We start from the raw sequence: 17,684 nt of genomic DNA, 5'->3' as shown, positions 1-17,684 counted from the left end.
GTGGTAGTTCCACAAATCTACACTGGCCAATCCTGGGAGTGCTGCATGAGGGCCATCCAGCAATTGTGCACATGAAGGCTCTGGCTTGTAGTTATGTTTCATCGCCAGATATCAATTGAGAGCTGGGAGCCTGGGTCCTGCCAGGAGCACCGGCCAGAAATGCCAGAGGCCCTGGTACAGTTGTGGTAGTCCACCAAGAACCCCTGGTCCCGGATTCATGTAGATTTTTCTAGACCGTTATAGGGACACACATTCTTGGTGGCCATGGACTCTTTTTCAAAGTGGTTAGAGATGCTTCCTGTCTCCACCATGACCTCTGCTGTGGTCATCAGAGCCTTGATACAGCCATTTGTGTCCCACAGACTGCCAGACACATTGGTATCAGACAAAGGGGCTCAGTTTACCTTGGAGGAGTTCAAGACATTCCTGGAGGAAAGATTGATCTGGCACATCACTTCAGCATCGTTTCACCCATGCTCGAATGGCCAGGCAGAACATATGGTCAATAAGACCAAGGACACGCTCTCTCATCTCATGCAGGGAGACTGGCAACAGTGACTCTTCCACTTCTTGGCACGCCACCATATCACACCATCGCAAACAATTGGTAGGAGCCCTGCAGAGCTACTCATGGGTTGGAGGCTCCATGCCCTCCTGGATCATCAGCACACCAAGCATGATGCAATCCAGGATGCCAGCCAGCATAAGCCAGCAGCCACATACCACCAGTTCAACCTGGACATCCTGATCTATGTCCAGAACTACAGGGCCAGTCCTGCAGGTGTGCCAGCTATGGTCACGCAAGCTACCGAGTCCTATCAGGTGGAGATACCAGAGGGCTGCCTGCTGCAAAGACACATGGACCAGGTACGGTTCCACACTCTGGGAGCTGCCAGCTCCACCCCTAGAACTGCTACCCTGCTCAGCCGCATCCAAAGTCTGCCTTCAGATGCCAGTCGCCGATAAGGTGCAGACAGCTACTGCAGCCCCAATGGCTGCCCCCTGCAATGCGCTGCAACCTGTTGCCCCTTCTTTGCCTGCCTCGATTGTAGCTCCTAAGCTCCTCCAGTCTACAAGGACTCACACACGCACAGCAGAACTTGGTGCATCACCTGCTGAGTGACTTCTTAAGGGGGGAGGAGTGTTGTCTATGTGGACACGCAGGCATCTTACAGAGGACCAAGCACATGGTCCATGGTAGGATCTGGTAGAACTAGACTCTGTTTCAGCCACCACGAGAGCCAATCAGTTTAAATTAATCAAGGAATCTGGACCAATGGCTCACTACTATGGCCAGTCCCATTATTATCTGCATATATATATGTCGGGGTCTTAGAGGGATTTTGCAGAGTGAAGTCATGGTGCTATTTGTATCATGTATTTTCACAATTAAAGAACTGCAACAATTCCAGTGTAATGTGGATTTAATATGGCATAGCTCTCACTGTAAATTATTATATTCCAAATATTTTTCAACATATTCCAAAACCACAAAAATAATCTTAAAACCAGTTTAGATTTTTCAGTTTATTTAAAGCTTAAGAGTAATTCATTTCAAAAATGTAAGGCAATTATCTTTAATCTAAAAAATATACAGAAAGTCTTGAAGAGCAGAGATGAAGAAGAAGAAGAAAAGTTGGTTCTTATATGCCAATTTACTCTACCCAAAGGAGGCTCAAAGCGGCTTCCATTCGCCTTCCCTTTCCTCTCCCCACAACAGACACCCTGTGAGGGAGGGGAGGCTGAGAGAGCTCTGATATTCCTGCTCAGTCAGAACAGCTTTATCAGTGCTGTGGCGAGCCCAGGGTCACCCAGCTGGCTGCATGTGGGGGAGCGAGGAATCAAACCTGGCTCGCCAGTTTATAAGTCAACAAGTTGTCAAAGGAAGGTTGATAGTTCTTAAGATCAGGTGGACAGGTTCTAAGGCTTACACTTGGGTAGCAGACATCTTTCTTCTTCAGCAAGTTAGTAGCAAAGTATTTTGATTTTTTAAAATTTCACTTTCTGAAATTGATGGGTTGCTTGAGCTTCCCATCTTCTGATGGGGAGGAGGCATTTCACCCCCTGGGTGGGCAATTTTGGCCCTAGAACAGAAGACTCGAGGGAGAAAAATCCTTAATCTGCTGCCACAATGCCCCACCTCCTTCTAAACCTTTCAGGGGATTGGAGTTCTTGTTTGCTTTAGTGTGAAACAAATAGAAAACTATTAGAACACAAAACGGTCTGACCTTCTTATCCAGTTCAGTTACAGGACAGGAGAATGAAAAAGGAATCTAACTGTGTCGACAGAAGAAGGGGAAAAAACCTTTTTTGTGACTCCAAAGTCTGACAACATTTCGAAGACCTCTCAGTAATATTTATCATATCATATATGGAATGATGATTTCAGATTAGCCAAGCTGGATCTGAGAATGAATTACTTTTACCTTCCAGCATCACATAAAACCATCTGCGGAAGATCTGCTGCATTTCAATGAACCAGAGGAGAAAAAAAAAAAGAGCAGATATTCAAGGAAACCTGCATCACAAGACCAATACCAAAAGGACCCAGAACAAATACAGCGGATAACAATTCTATAGAGCAGTGGTCCCCAACCTTTTTATCACCGGGGACCACTCAATGCTTAACAATTTTACTGAGGCCCAGTGGGGGGGGGTAGTTTACTCCTCTACTCTCAACCACTGCCCTAACGCTCTCTGATCGCTATGGTAATGTTTAGACATCCCTTCAAAATAAGATACAGACATGCCACAACAATGAACATAAGGAACATTTTATTTTCATGGAAATTTTAACTCATGACAATGACAAATCAATGGGAACCCTGAGCTTGTTTCTCTGCAATGAGATAGTCCCATCTGGGAGTGATGGGAGACAATGACACCCGAAGTGTGTTGTAAAGGGCCGGGGGGATGAAGTAAAAGGCTGGGGGGAGGGAAGAAGGCATCCTTTGCGGCCCAACCCCAATTAGTCTACGGACCACATGTGGTCCGCAGCCCACAGGTTGGGGATCGCTACTATAGAATATACTGGAAAATCTACCATAAGACAAATTTGTACAATACACAATAATCACAGTCCATGGAGTAATCTGGTGAGATTATCCCACGAATAATTACCATTACCAGTCCCATCTTGTGACCTTCATCAAGTTTAATAATGCAGTGATTCTCTGTCCATCTTATTTCTTGACAATTTAAGAATCCAATTACTTATGCATTAAAAGTAAGGTGAGGGACTGATAATTGGGGAAGAATAGAAAATTCTGGCCAATGGAATCACTGTGTTCTCACCAAGGCATCCAATCACAAGCCCCGCCTTACAATGCCCCCGCCCACATTCTGGAACCATCTGAAAGTGTCAAGGGAAGTACTGAGGGGGGCCACAGCAGCCATGCACATCATGTTGGAAAATCCTGTAGGCAAGAGGCAAGCAAAAAGCAAATACAACTAATGAAAAATATGTAAATTCTGTAACAATCATGTAAATTTATGACAGACTCCCTCCACCTCTGAAATGCCCACCTCCTACCTCCAGAGAGCCCGCTTGCTCTAGTGGTTAGGAGGGTGGACTTCTAATCTGGACTTCTAATCTGCTGAGTTACCCTCGGCTTCTCACAGCTCTGATAAAGCTGTTCTGACCAACCAGTAATATCAGGGCTCCCTCAGCCTCACCTCCCTCCCAGGGTGTCTGTTGTGGGGAGAGGAAAGGTAGGGTGATTGTAAGCCACTTTGAGCCTCCTTCAGGTAGAGAAAAGCAGCATTAAGAACCAACTCTTCTTCTTCTTCAGTAATATCAGGGCTGTCTCAGCCTCATCTCCTTCACAGGACGTCTGTTGTGGGGAAAGGAAAGGGAAGGTGAATGTAAGCCACTTTCCCTACCTTCAGATAGAGAAAAGCGGCATCTAAGAACCAACTCTTCTTCTTCAGTAATATCAGGGCTCTCTCAGCCTCACCTCCCTCACACGGTGTCTGTTGTGGGGAGAGGAAAGGTAGGGTGATTGTAAGCCGCTTGGAGACTCCTTCGAGTAGAGAAAGCGACATGCAAAAACCAGCTCTCCTTCTTTTGAAATTAGGGTTTTCCACTCTGGGTTGGGAAATACCTGACAGTGAATGGAGATGGTTGAGGGTAGGAGGTACGGCAGTTAATACTACTCATTACGATCTTATTGATCCTTTTCTCAATATATTATTAATGTTTCCACTGATGTCTTATTTGTATTGAGAGCCCTCCCAATCCCATTTGCAGAGAGGGGCAGTATATGAACACAATTACAAATAAATAAATAAATAAATAAATAAATAAATAAATAAATAAATAAATAAATAAATAAATAAATAAATAAATAAATAAATAAATAAATAACCCCCCTGAAATCATGAGGCCCCATCCTCAAGTTTGGCTCAAGACCACAGAATCAGGAAGACCACCCTTGTTTAGAATGGCTTCTACTAAGCAAGGATGGAACCAAAGATCTCACTCCATGTTGAGCATGGTGGATATACTTTTCAGAACAGCTTGAAAGGTTATCCATTAACCCAAGAGTGAAAGAATACAAACCTGGCCCACAGCCAGTTCCTGGGATGAATGCAAAGAGGATGACATTGCTAGATACCAACTGGTATGCAGCCACCTTCGACGTGGTGACTCTTTCCTTTGGACTCCAAATCAGGGGAAAGGCTTGGCTAAACGCTGACACATCCCCAGCACTAGCGAATCAGAGGAAGGAGTCAGGTTAATCTGTAAAGCCCACCACATAAAAGACCTTGCTTTCTGCCTAACTCGCTTGCACCTGTTCCGGCACCTTGGCAAGCAGACCTCCTGAAGAAAGAGTGTTTTGCGCTGGTTTTCATCACTATGCATGCTTTCTTGGGACTCTTCCTTTTCTCTGTCCTTCTCACCACAGGTAAGCAGCACCTGTTAGCCCTCTGAGAGCAGGGCATGATTTTTCCACTGGTGTGGAGAGGAAGAAACCAAAGCCAAGCAGGCTTCCCGTGATATTTTTGGGTTGGTGTGTCCAACCAACATCGCTCCTCAACCCTGGGTGGAGTTCAGTAGCTTTATTCATGCATATATTCAAAACTGGACCATATGTTATGGAAAGAAGGGTCCTTCCTGCCCTCTTTTTCCATTCCTATATTCATTGGGATTGAAGATTCCAGAAACTGGTGTTTCTCAGTCTCAACTCAAATGAAACCTTAGATGTCAAAGTTTGTATGATCCCTTTGAGAGCCAGCGCTGTGTTGTGCTTAAGAGTGGCAGACTCTAATCTGGAGAACTGGGTTTGATTCCCCACTCCTTCTCCACATGCTGCCAGCTGGGTGACCTCAGGCTCAGCTCAGTTCTCTTAGAACAGTTCTCATGAGGCTGTTTGCCTCATGGGACACGGCATGGTGTCGTGGTTCAGAGTGGCAGACTCTAATCTGGGGAACTGGGTTTGATTCCCCACTTCTCCTCCACGTGACACCTTCTTCTGTGAGGATCCTGCATTGTGCGGGGGGTTGGACTAGGTGACCCAGGAGGTACCTTCTAACTCTTTGATTCTATAGTTTTGTAACCCATGTTGGTGTTGTCAAACATGGATCTGTTAACAGATTACACCACGGAAAAAGAAGAAGAAGAAGAGTTGGTTCTTATTTGCCACTTTTCTCTACCCAAATTAGGCTCAAAGTGGCTTACAGTCGCCTTCCCTTTCCTCTCCCCACAACAGACACCCTGTAAGGGAGGGGAGGCTGAGAGAGCCCTGATATCAGGAGAAACTCTCTGAGTGAAGGAAGAAATAGCTGGAAGGTCAGAAGTGCAGAAATGCATCATGCTTACCTTGCCAAAAATTTGATTTTTTTTTTTACGGAAGCCAGATTCTGGCCCTGAAGACCACTCCTGAAAATCTTCTGTCAACTCCTGCTGAAATGTAGGAGGTAAAATTGTAACGTTTGAAGACAAATATCCTGTGACATAGGTGGAACTTGCGAATGCTTAGACAGCCATCATGTCCCCCCCCCCTCAGCCTTCTCTTCTTCAGGATGACCATTCCCAGGTCCCTCAGCCTTTACTCCTAGGGCTTGATCATCCTTGTTGATCTCCTCTGCACCCTCTCAGTTTTGTCCTTTCTGAAGTGAGGCCTCCAGAACTGCACACAGGACTCCAGGTGTGGCCTGACCAATGTGATATACAGTGATACTATGATATGTTGTGATTTCGATGTGATGCCGTCTCTGCTGCTGCTTCACACTGCCTGCTCATATGTAGCTCACAGTCCTAAAGTACCCCAAGATCTCATTCATGAATACTGCTATCCAGAATTGTATCTCCCATTCAGTATGTCTACTTTTCATTTTTGTGACCCAGATGTAGAACTCTGCACTTTTTGAATTGCATATGTTCTCATTTCCTGGTCAGAGGACCAGGGGTTCGGGACAACTGGGATATGATACAACTGAAAGAATTAGAGGGACTATATACCTGTAACAGAGGGTCGCTGTTAAATAAAATGCTAAGGGCTAAGTGGGCAGAGAGTGGGCATGGCCTGTCTGAGACAGGGCGCATTTCCCTGATTGTCGGCAGTTTCACCCGAGATGTTAAGTGCCCTGGGGGTGGGGGGAAGGCTTTCCCTTCCCCGTTGGGCCACTGGCATGGGAGGAGGCGGATTCCCATCGTCCCTTGGTCCGCGACATTGTGGACGGAGCTTTCCACTCCCTTTAGCTTGCCACAGCGAGAGCGCTTCACGGACCAAAGGGAGCATGCCGCTGCACCGCCACTGGTGGGGGGGGGGGGCTCTCCACTCCCTTTAGCTTCTTTTGCAGGCCAAAGGAAGCCACAGGCACCCTCTCACACCCTCGTGCCTGCCGCCCCTTTCAAAGCCCATTTTTAAAATGGGCTTTGATACTAGTTTGAAATACCACCACTGAAGAAAAAAGAAATTGAAAATGTGGAATGGAATTATATTGTTCATCTGGAACCCGTTTTGGTGGTTATTGTTTAGTTCATACTTTATATTATTTGGAAGAATCAATATGTCCCGTAACGGACTCTCAAGTTGTGAACATTTAAAAGAACAATTTAAAAAAGAGAATTAAGGTCAGCCAATTGGTCGGAGTTGTTTTGTCTTTTCTGGACTAGCAATCTGACCAGCCTTCTCTGCACCATAAGAAAACCGTGTCAAGTCCAAGGTCACTCAGCTGGTTATACATAGAGGAGGAGTGGGTAATCATCTCCAGATTAGAGGCTGCCATTCTTAACCCTTGCACCACAATGGTTCGTGGCATCACTGAATATAACTCAGATCCCCCATTTATACCCTCCACCCTTGCAATCCTTGCCTACTGTGGGAGCTGGGTAGTGGGGTGCAGCCAGGGTAGCTTGTTGGTCAGGGATCCTCAAGCATCCTTCTCCTGGACCCCAAGGCACCTGCCCCAGTCGCCTCTGGCTAAGATAATTCATGACACTTTCCATCCAGGGATTTTCCCCTGAGAACTTCCTTTTACTAAATTTCTGAGGTCTACTGAAAGCAAGAGAATTCTCTTAGCCCAGTCACTGAAAAATATGTTTTGGGGCAAGGGCAGCAGAGAATGAGCCAAACTGACAACAGTCTTTGAAAGAAAATCAAAGAGACTTTGAGGCCAACTTGGTAAATGAGGTCCTGTTTTCATGAGGTGCATACAACTCTGAGAACCAGAAGGACTGCAGAGAAGAAAAATAATCTGAATTAGTTTACAGAGTAATCCAAGGAGCTTGTTTTTTTCTGAGGCTGCCTCCTCCACCATTTTGACTTCCAAGGCTACCACCCAGTCTCGCATCTTGCATTTCTGGGCCAGGTGGTAGAGCGGCCTGCGGTGGACCAGCTCCTAGTAAAACTGGCCTCAACCAGAGCAAGGGCTTTTTCAGTCCTGGCTTCAACCTGGTGGAACTCTGATGAGATCAGGGCCCTCTGGGACCTTTAACAGTTCTGGAGGGCCTGCAAGACAGAGTTGTTCTCCCAGGTCTATGACTGACGCCAGAAAATTAATACCCATAAAACAACAAATATACCAGTTCTAAAACCCCAACGGCTTGCGGTGGACCAGCTCCTAGTATTCTTGGTGGAAACTTCAGCCCTTGACCCACTTCAGTCTGGCTTCCATCCTGGCCCTGGGTTGTAGACCGCACTAGTCACCCTGATGAATAATATCCAGCACCAGGTGGATCAAGGTGGCTCTACCATTCTTGTGCTTTTAGACCTGTCGGCCGCATTTGATGTGGTCAACCACGAGCTATTGGTCCACCGCCTCATCGGGATTGAGATTAGGGGGCCTGCCCTCGAATGGCTAGTCTCCTTCCTCCAGAACTGGATGCAGAGGGTTGCTGTGGGGGATGAGTTATCAGACCCCTGCGAGCTCCCTTGTGGTGTTCCACAGGGGGCGATACTCTCCCTCATGCTTTTTAACATCCATATGCGCCCTCTAGCCCAACTGGTCTGGGGCTATGGGCTGGGCTATCACCAATATGTGAATGACACCCAGCTCTACTTCCTAATGGATGGCTGTCTGGAATCCCCCCCCCCTCCCCGGTATACATTTGCCAGCTGTTTGAAAGCAGTGCCTGGATGGCTTAGACAGAGTCACCTGAAACTCAGCCCCTCCAAGACGGAGGTCCTGTGGCTAGAATGAAGAGGGCAGAATCAGGAAGCATCTCTCCCATGCCTGGACAGTGTGCAACTAACACCGGCACCAGTTGCCAGGAATTTGGGAGTGACCTTTGATGCCTCCCTTTCCATGGAAGCTCATGTCACAAAAGTAGCTTGGATGATTTTTTTCCATCTTCGCCAAGCCTGGCTATTAGCACCCACCACTTGGCCACAGTGATCTATGAAACAGACTCTTCCAGACTAGACTTCTGTAACTCGCTCTACAAGGGCCTGCCCTTGACTCTGATCTGGAAATTAGAGCTGGTACAAAATGCATCTGCCAAGGTCCTCACTAGGACATCTTGGAGGGTGCTTCGCCATCTGCAGTGGTTACCAGTTTGTTTCCAGGTCAAGTTCAAGGTACTGGTATTAAACTTTAAGGCCATATGTAGTCTGGGTCCCACTTACCTGAAGGACCGCTTGGTTGCTTATGCCCCCTGCAGGGCTATTCGCTCTGTGGGTATGAATTTACTGGTTGTCCCAGGTCCCTGGGATGATCGCCTAGCCTCGACCTGGGCCAGGGTCTTTTTGGTCCTGGCCCCAATCTGGTGGAATGAGCTCCCAGAAGAGCTGAGGGCCCTGCCGGAGTTGTCAGCTTTCTGCAGGGCTTGCAAGATGGAGCTCTTCCGCCAGGCATATGGTTGAGGCCAGGACAGAGACCTGGCATTTCAATCAAGGATCACCCCCAAGATCTATCAGACATGCAACCACTACCAATAGAAGAGGACTTGGTCTCTGGCTGAGAAAGGTGGGTTAGGATTGGGTTCAATAAGAAGTGAATGTGACCACTTGCTGCCATTATTGTAATTGGGAGGATTTTATGGGGTTTTATTGTATTTAATGTTTTACTTATGTAAACCACTGCAAGTTCTCTGGAGGAGCAGCGGTATACACATTGAAGAATGAACAAACAAATGAACAAACAAATAAAGGAGTTTATGATCCAGTGAGCAAAATTTGCTCAAGAGCCCTGCCCCAAATTGGCCTTGGTCTGAATGAGGGCCCTTTCAGCCCTGCCTTAGTTTAGGGGCATACCCGACCCAATGAGATCATTGCAAGACCTCAACAAAGTTCCACAAGGCCTGTAAGAAGTCGCAGTTCCACCAGGCTTATAGTTGTGGCCTTGAAATAAGAGGGAAAATTCTGCCTTCCCTACCTAAAGCATGTAAAACATTGGCTAATACCCACCAACTCGTTACGAAGCATGCATTTTATCTAACCCTCGCTTGCCAGAGAAAAAGGAGGCGGCCCTTCTGGAATTGATAGATTTTAGGATTTTGCATGGTGATTTTATTGTCTTATTGTTATTCCTTATGAATGCTGTGAGCTGTCCAGCACTGTCTAGGCATAAAGTGGTGGCATAAAGTGGAAAAATACCTTTTTCATAAATCCTTTATTGGCCTGTAGAATCGTATCAAAGCCCCTTCTCTGTTTCCCATACATGGCTTCATCACTTGTCAAGTTCATTTGATGAGAGGGTCTGTGTAACAAATGGAGAAAATAAAAAAGTAAATCATCACAAAAACATTTTCTGGATATAAAGCTGTTTTAGAGGGTTCCACAAGTGTATGGCATTCATATTCTTCCACTGCCAATTCATGTAGATGCCTCTCCATCCCATATGCCCTGTGAGACTCTTTCTGTTCCCTTCACAGGTGCCTCTTTGGAGTGTGAAGTATGCGCATCCGCAGGAAACAGCTGCAGTGGCCAGAAGGAGACTTGTCCTGGTAACCTAGACACCTGTATCACCATTGTGGCAGAAGCACGTGAGTGGAATGGATCCCATTTGTACCACTGAAAAGATTATACTTGTGTGACTCCTAAAATATTTTGCAACACATGCCCACCTTTGGGACAGCATCCAACAACATACATCATTTTTAAAAGATGCAATAACAATTCAAGCCACACTAGAGGACATAGAAAAGCTCAGGAAAATAAGCATTTAAAAAAATGGCACAATTCCCCCAAACAAACAGCCTTTCCAAGGAGTCTAAATCTATGAACTTAGAAGGGGGTAGGACTGCACAGATGACTACAAAAATCAGAAATTCTATACTCAGATTCCATTCTACCCTAGGGATGAGTGATATGGCTTGGATAAGCCTGAAAGTAATTGAATCAATGCTGATTCAAGTACATTTTGGGCTAATCTGAGTCAAATCACATAGCCTACCAATTGAAGGCAGCCAAATCAGATGAGCCCAAATCGATATGGACTTGATTAATCTGATTCAAGATTTGGTTGAGAGCCCACCCTTTCCCAGGTATACCTTGGAAGGGCTGGGGGAGAAAAGGGCACGCCTGAGTTTCAGCTGTTTGGTGGACTCTTGGCTCTGCACTACCTGGGAAGGGTCTGGCCAAGGGAAGAGTATGCCAAACAGCTGAGCTTCAGGCTCAGCTGCTTGGTGTGCTCTTTAAATGCCCCCCCCACCATTCCAAGGCATTTCCTGCCGAATCTGAACTATACCAAATTTTTCTTTTGTGTACATCCCTATCAGACCCTAATAACAGTTGGATCAAAGGTGTCAGAAATGGCCAGAAATGCTTCGTCCAGGGCTCTTGTCCAGAGTGTGAGCAACTTCTCATTACCTTTATTTCCATATGACAGATGCTGTGCATTATGCCCCTGTATATTTTCCCAGTGCTAACGGGGCAATAAAAGCAGGAGGGTGGGCACTAGGGAGACACTGTACATGTTAATGTTTTAAACACATTTGCATTCTGAGAACAAATGGTAAAATGAATTGGGTTTGCCTGTGTCCTTTATCAAGTCTATATCTCCTTTTCCAGCACCTATAGCTCAACTCGACAAACTGACATTTATGTCAGATCTGGCCCTTGTACTCAATGTGTTTGACACCTCCAGTTTAGATAGATACATGGGCTTGGAATAGTGAAGGAAAAAAACAGACTTGGCATTTAGAGATGGGATTATTCTGGGCTCAGCCCCTGTTTTTCATTAATGGGTGGTGAACCTGAAGAATGCTAGAACACCACTTCCTCTGCAACAAGGTATTTCTTTCCTCCAGCTGTCTGCTAGCACTACGTAATTCTGTGCAACTCTATTAGATTTTCCAGGAAAAGGAAATTGACCGGGCTTGTGTAGCAGAGACATGGGATGTGAGGGATGAGAAATGTCTGTTTCAACTAACAGGTAGAAAATAAGAAACTGTGCTGGTAAATGGGGGGTGGGGAGAGCAAGTCTACAAGTGAGTAAGTGGCAATCCCAACTGTGCCACTTCTAATGATGATTGGACATCTCACCTCAATGAAGCCAGGAAACCACTGCAAAATGGAAAAGGTTGCAAACATAGCACTGGCAGGTAGGTGGGCAGCAACACTAAGGTGGATGCCAGGAAAGCATACCAGCTGCTTGGCAACCCATCCACCAAAAAAAAAAAATCCATCCAACACTTTCTATTTTTTTTAATTATTGAAGAGGAAACAGCTTTTAATTAAAAAAATTAAAATTAAATGTAAAACTGAAAAATGTTTTAATATATGTCATTCTGCATTGGCTGTTTTTAACACGTGATGTTACCCACCCAGAGATGTCTAGGGAAAGGCAGGTTATAAAGGAAAAATGATCATAGAATCCTAGATTTGGAAGGGGCTGCGTAGGCCATTTGGTCCCGATCTCTGCTCAGTACAGGCTCAGCCTAAAGCAGTGGTCCCCAACCTTTTTTCGGCTGGGGACCGGCAGGGCAACTTCCCCCGCCCGCCCCCTCCCCCTGACACCTCTTTTGTACCATTCTACCTGTAGTTTAAAACCATTACTGCAGGTCTTATACTCTGCTGCCAACAGGAACTGCCCCCTGCCCTCCTCCAAGTTACAACCTTTCAAATACTTGAGGAGAGCCATCCTGTCTCCTCTCAACCTCCTCTTCTCCAGGCTGAACATTGCCATGTCCCTCAGCATTTCCTCATAGGGCTTGGTTCCTAGACCCTGGATCATTTTCATCACTGATGAAGATGCATGGAAACAGGCAGATCTCAGTATAGTCCCCGTTTCTTTGCAGATTACCAGCCAGTTAAAGTAGCAAGATTCTGGTTGTTTCAGTCTATTATTCCTGTTTGAAATATTTCATCCCTACTTCTTACATTTTCTTGTCTTTTAATGGTGAACACGTTCCCACCTTTGGGGGGTTGTTTCATTTGTTTCCCACCCAACTGGGATGAATTTCCATGGACTGAAGCCATTGGGGGATCCCGCCCCACCCAAAATAAAAAGGTCAAAGAAACAGAAGAAAATGCTGCTTTCTAGAGGTGATCAAAGAGAGGTGAATGGGACTGTGATGTGGGTCATGCCTCCATTCCTGGGATCCTCAGGGGAAGATTTTCAGCAGTGTCTATTTATGTCAGTCATCTTGGGTATGACAAAGGAAAGGTGGGCATCAGTTGAATGGATAAACTTCTTGGAATTGGATTTGCTGGGATCAATGGACCCACTTTACCTCTTACTTTTGTTTTCCAAATCCAGTTGGGCAGACGGCTACGACTAAGAGTTGCTATTCCAAGAAAGCCTGTGAACTACTGAAAGATGGAGAAAACTTCAATGGAGCTTTAATCAAAGAAGTCACATGCAAGGCCCCTTCTGCCTCAGCATCTCTACTCCTGGCACTCTCAGGACTTCTGCTGATCAAGTTCCTCTTCTAGCGCACCTCCTGAAGAGCTGAGGGAGCCACCAAAGCCTTTTCACTGGACCTGATCCCTCGACCTTTTAAAGAGATCAGGCCCCTAATGGCTTTTTTAGTGAGCAAAACCAATTAAAAATATGAATTGACATGGAACTGGAATTTGTCCTTTTGTATTTGGTCAGGGTGTGAATAAGGATTGGTTGTCTCTAAGTCTACTTGTGCAGACACAAAAAGTGAAGGAAAAGTTGGCATGAATTAGGGACAGCAGTCCTCCGGAAGGAGCGGGGATCCCCCTGTTTTATAGCTGATCTCCAAGAAACAGAGATCAGTTCCCTTGGAGAAAATTGCATTATAATCCATGGAAGCCCCTCCCTGCCCTAAACCCTCCCACTCTTGGCTCCACCCCCAAATTCTCCAGGTGTTTCCCAATCTGGAACTGGCAGCCCTAGTATAAATTCAAAATCTGATGACAATACAAGAACCTCTAAGCCGGGGGTCGTCAACCGGTACTGGGCCACGAAGGCCTCAGTACCGGTCCACGAAGGCCTCGGTACCAGGCCCCAAAGGCCTCGGTAATGGTCCATGAGGGCCTCGGTACTGGGCTGCTGGCGGCCGCCCCTGCCTCTCCCCCCCCCCCCGCAGGGAGAAGCTCAACAGGCTGTCTTTGCTACGCTTGCGGCCCGGCTAGCTTCTCACTGCAAGGGGGGGGAGAGGCAGCCATCGGCCTGCCGTTGGATGCAAACGCGCATGCACAGACCTGCCACGCATGCATGTTTGCGCCCCGGCCAGATGCAAATGTGCATGCTCGGCAGGTCTGCACATACGTGTTTCGTGGAGCTGCCATGCGTGCGCATTAGCACTCTCTGGCGGGACCCAGACATGCATGCATGGCAGCTTCGCGCATGGGTGTTTGCACTGCGCTGCCACGTGTGTGCATTTGTGCCCTGCCAGCAGGCACAAACGTGCCCGTACAGTAGCCCCACGCAGGTTCATTTGCGCAGCACTGCTGCATGTGCACGGTGCCCGGGCCACCAGCTCTCCCCCACCCCCAGAAGCGGTCCTCAACCAGGAAACGGTTGGGGACCACTGCTCTAAGCCATCTTAATCAAATTTACATGCCGTCAATGGAATGATGGGACAAGCTTAGCTGAGTTGGGTCAGGGGCTGAGGCCGGATGAATGACATTTTGTTCTTCTGTTAGGTCAAATGTCCAGCATCACAGACAACTGTGCCAGAGAGAGTGATTTTCCAAGCACAATTAGTATTTGAACATTCTTGTCCTGATATTGTATGCTAAAGATTACCGCACTCAAATGATTGCCATGGCCAACTTCTCAGGGACAAAGATCAAGTTCTCTTTATATTATTCACACCAAGGTTGGAGTGAACAATGTGGTGTATTCCCATAAATCTCTCCACAAAATGCTGCCTTGGAATCAGAATACACAGCTTCATTAGAGATGCAATTCAGAATAATTTAAGGGGTGGGGGGAGAAGGTTGCAAGAAGTAACTGCCAGGAGACACGTGGCCCAAATCACATTAGCTGGTTCCTGGTTCCTTTCTTGGGTCAACTGCTCACACTACCAAGAGTATTATGGAACTTTATGGAACAAAATCATTCTGGTCTCAGAAACTGGGTGATCCCAGTGAGCTTATAACAACATCAACAACAACAACTTTATTTTTACAGCCCTCCCTTCTTAGTTGGCTCTGGATGGATAAACAGGAATTCTACAATTTGATTTTACATGGGGAAACAGTTTTTGAATGTTCCAACTAAATCATATTAACCCAATTATATTAAATTACATTTGTGAACCGTCTTCTTAGCCTTGTACAGGGTGTCTTGTTCTGCTGGGTGGGTTGGGGTTTTAGAGAGGGTATATTTGTAGTTTTATAGGTAGGGGGGGCAGTGTTTCCTTGGTGTTAATTTTCTGGCCTCAAGCATAGACCTGGGAGAACAACTCTATCTTGCAGGCCCTCCAGAACTGTTAAAGGTCCCAGAGGGCCCTGACCACATCAGAGTTCCACCAGGTTGAAGCCAGGACTGAAAAAGCCCTGGCTCTGGTTGAGGCCAGTTGTACTCCTTTGGGGGTGGGGATCCTGAGTATTTACTGTTCGCTGGATCTCCATGCTCCATAACAACAGAATATTTAACGTGTATCATTTAATATTACTATGAAAATATATTGGAAAAGCAACCACTGACGAAGATAGAACAGAAAGCGGGTCACTTAACCTAGGATCCCCTTTTGATTGACTCTTTATGTTTGATCATATGTTTGACCATTTAGACTTTATGTTATAACCTTTTCACCTATAAACAGAGAAGACTACTATATCATTGTGCCTCGTTATTGCCTTTTTTCTTCTGAGTCCACATTGAGGAATCCACGGTTCTATACTCGATGTGTGTCCACATAGACAATACTCCTCCCCCCTTAAGAAGTCACTCAGCAGGTGATGCAGGGGTTCTGCTGTGCGTGTGTGAGTCCTTATATACTGGAGGTCCCTTGCCGCCGGACTGACAATCGGAGGGCCCAATCAGCAGGTGCTTAGCGCCTGCCGATTGGGCACTCCGATTGTCAGTCCGGGGGAAGGGGCCTATCGGCACCCTTCCTCATCACGGACAGGGCCCACCCTCGGTGCCCTTAACCGATTATTTTATCCGCTCTGCAGGAGCGGTTAAAGATTCTATGATTCTATGATTCTATATGATTCTATGAAGGATGTTCCTCAAGGTTTCCAAATCAGAAAGCACAAGGTGACTTTGTGAAGGCACTGTTTATATATGTTTTGGGGGATACGTGATGTATCTGTGTCAACCGAAGAAGGAAAAAACCTTTTTTGTGACTCCAAAGTCTGACAACACTTCAAGGACCTCTCAGTAATATTTATCATATCATATATGGAATGATGATTTCAGATTAGCCAAGCTGGATCTGAGAATGAATTACTTTTACCTTCCAGCATCACATAAAACCATCCGCGGAAGATCTGCTGCATTTCAATGAACCAGAGGAGAAAAAAAAAAGAGCAGATATTCAAGGAAACCTGTATCACAAGACCAATGCCAAAAGGACCCAGAACAAATACAGCGGATAACAATTCTATAGACCAGTGGTCCCCAACCTTTTTATCACCGGGGACCACTCCACGCTTGACAATTTTACTGAGGCCCGGTGGGGGGGGGGTAGTTTACTCCTCTACTCTCAACCACTGCCCTAACGCTCTCTGATCACTATGGTAATGTTTAAACATCCCTTCAAAATAAGATACAGACACGCGACAACAATGAACATAAGGAACATTTTATTTTCATGGAAATTTTAACTCAGGACAATGACAAATCAATGGGAACCCTGAGCTTGTTTCTCTGCAACGAGATAGTCCCATCTGGGAGTGATGGGAGACAATGACACCCAAAGTGTGTTGTAAAGGGCCGGGGGGGATGAAGTAAAGGGCCAGGGGGGAGAGAAGGCGTCCTTTGCGGCCCACCTCCAGTTAGTCGACGAATGACATGTGGTCCACAGCCCACAGGTTGGGGATCACTACTATAGAGTATACTGGAAAATCTACCATAAAACAAATTTGTACAATACACAATAATCACACTCCATGGAATAATCTGGTGAGATTATCCCACGACTAAATACCATTACCAGTCCCATCTTGTGACCTTCATCCAGTTTAATAATGCAGTGATTCTCTGTCCATCTTATTTCTTGACAATTTAAGAAGCCAATTACTTATGCATTAAAAGTAAGGTGAGGGACTAATGACTGGGGGAGAATGGGAAATTCTGAAGGGCCAATAGAACCACTGTGTCTCACCAAGGCATCCAATCACAAGCCCTGCCTTACAGTGCCCCCGCCCATATTCTGGAACCATCTGAAAGTGTCAAGGGAAGTACTGAGGGGGGCCACAGCAGCCATGCACATCATGTTGGAAAATCCTGTTGGCAAGAGGCAAGCAAAAAGCAAATACAACTAATGAAAAATATGTAAATTCTGTGCCAACCTTGTAAATGTATGACAGACTCCCTCCACCTCTGAAGTGCCCACCTTCTACCTCCAGAGAGCCCGCTTGCTCTAGTGGTTAGGAGTGTGGGCTTCTAATCTGGCAGGCAGTCTGCTGAGTTACCCTCGGCTTCTCACAGCTCTGATAAAGCTGTTCTGACCAACCAGTAATATCAGGGCTCTCTCAGCCTCACCTCCCTCACAGGGTGTCTGTTGTGGGGAGAGGAAAGGTGGGGTGATTGTAAGCCACTTTGAGCCTCCTTCAGGTAGAGAAAAGCAGCATATAAGAACCAACTCTTCTTCTTCTTCTTCTTCAGTAATATCAGGGCTCTCTCAGCCCCACCTCCCTCATACAGTGTCT

At 46.2% G+C, this 17,684-nt stretch overlaps 1 protein-coding gene across 1 annotated transcript; it reads left to right on the top strand.

Annotated features, from left to right (window-relative positions):
• Positions 1 to 4,787: 4,787 nt before the first annotated feature.
• LOC143837048 (phospholipase A2 inhibitor and Ly6/PLAUR domain-containing protein-like) lies at positions 4,788 to 13,456 on the top strand. Its single transcript, XM_077336470.1, has 3 exons — positions 4,788 to 4,907; positions 10,319 to 10,429; positions 13,147 to 13,456. The coding sequence occupies exons 1-3, from the start codon at positions 4,859 to 4,861 to the stop codon at positions 13,320 to 13,322; spliced, it is 336 nt and encodes a 111-aa protein (XP_077192585.1). The 5' UTR covers positions 4,788 to 4,858; the 3' UTR covers positions 13,323 to 13,456.
• Positions 13,457 to 17,684: the final 4,228 nt, after the last annotated feature.

This window comes from Paroedura picta, chromosome 5 (genome assembly GCF_049243985.1).
Source record: "Paroedura picta isolate Pp20150507F chromosome 5, Ppicta_v3.0, whole genome shotgun sequence".
NCBI classification, from domain to species: Eukaryota; Metazoa; Chordata; class Lepidosauria; order Squamata; family Gekkonidae; genus Paroedura; species Paroedura picta.
Note: the sequence above shows the minus strand (reverse complement) of the source record. Positions and strands in the feature narration are given on the sequence as shown.

Coding starts and splice junctions, on each gene's coding strand:
- LOC143837048 (XM_077336470.1), top strand. CDS start 4,859: ATGCATGCTTTCTTGGGACTCTTCCTTTTCTCTGTCCTTCTCACCACA. Junction 4,908..10,318: donor CTCTGTCCTTCTCACCACAG/GTAAGCAGCACC, acceptor TTCCCTTCACAG/GTGCCTCTTTGGAGTGTGAA. Junction 10,430..13,146: donor CACCATTGTGGCAGAAGCAC/GTGAGTGGAATG, acceptor TTCCAAATCCAG/TTGGGCAGACGGCTACGACT.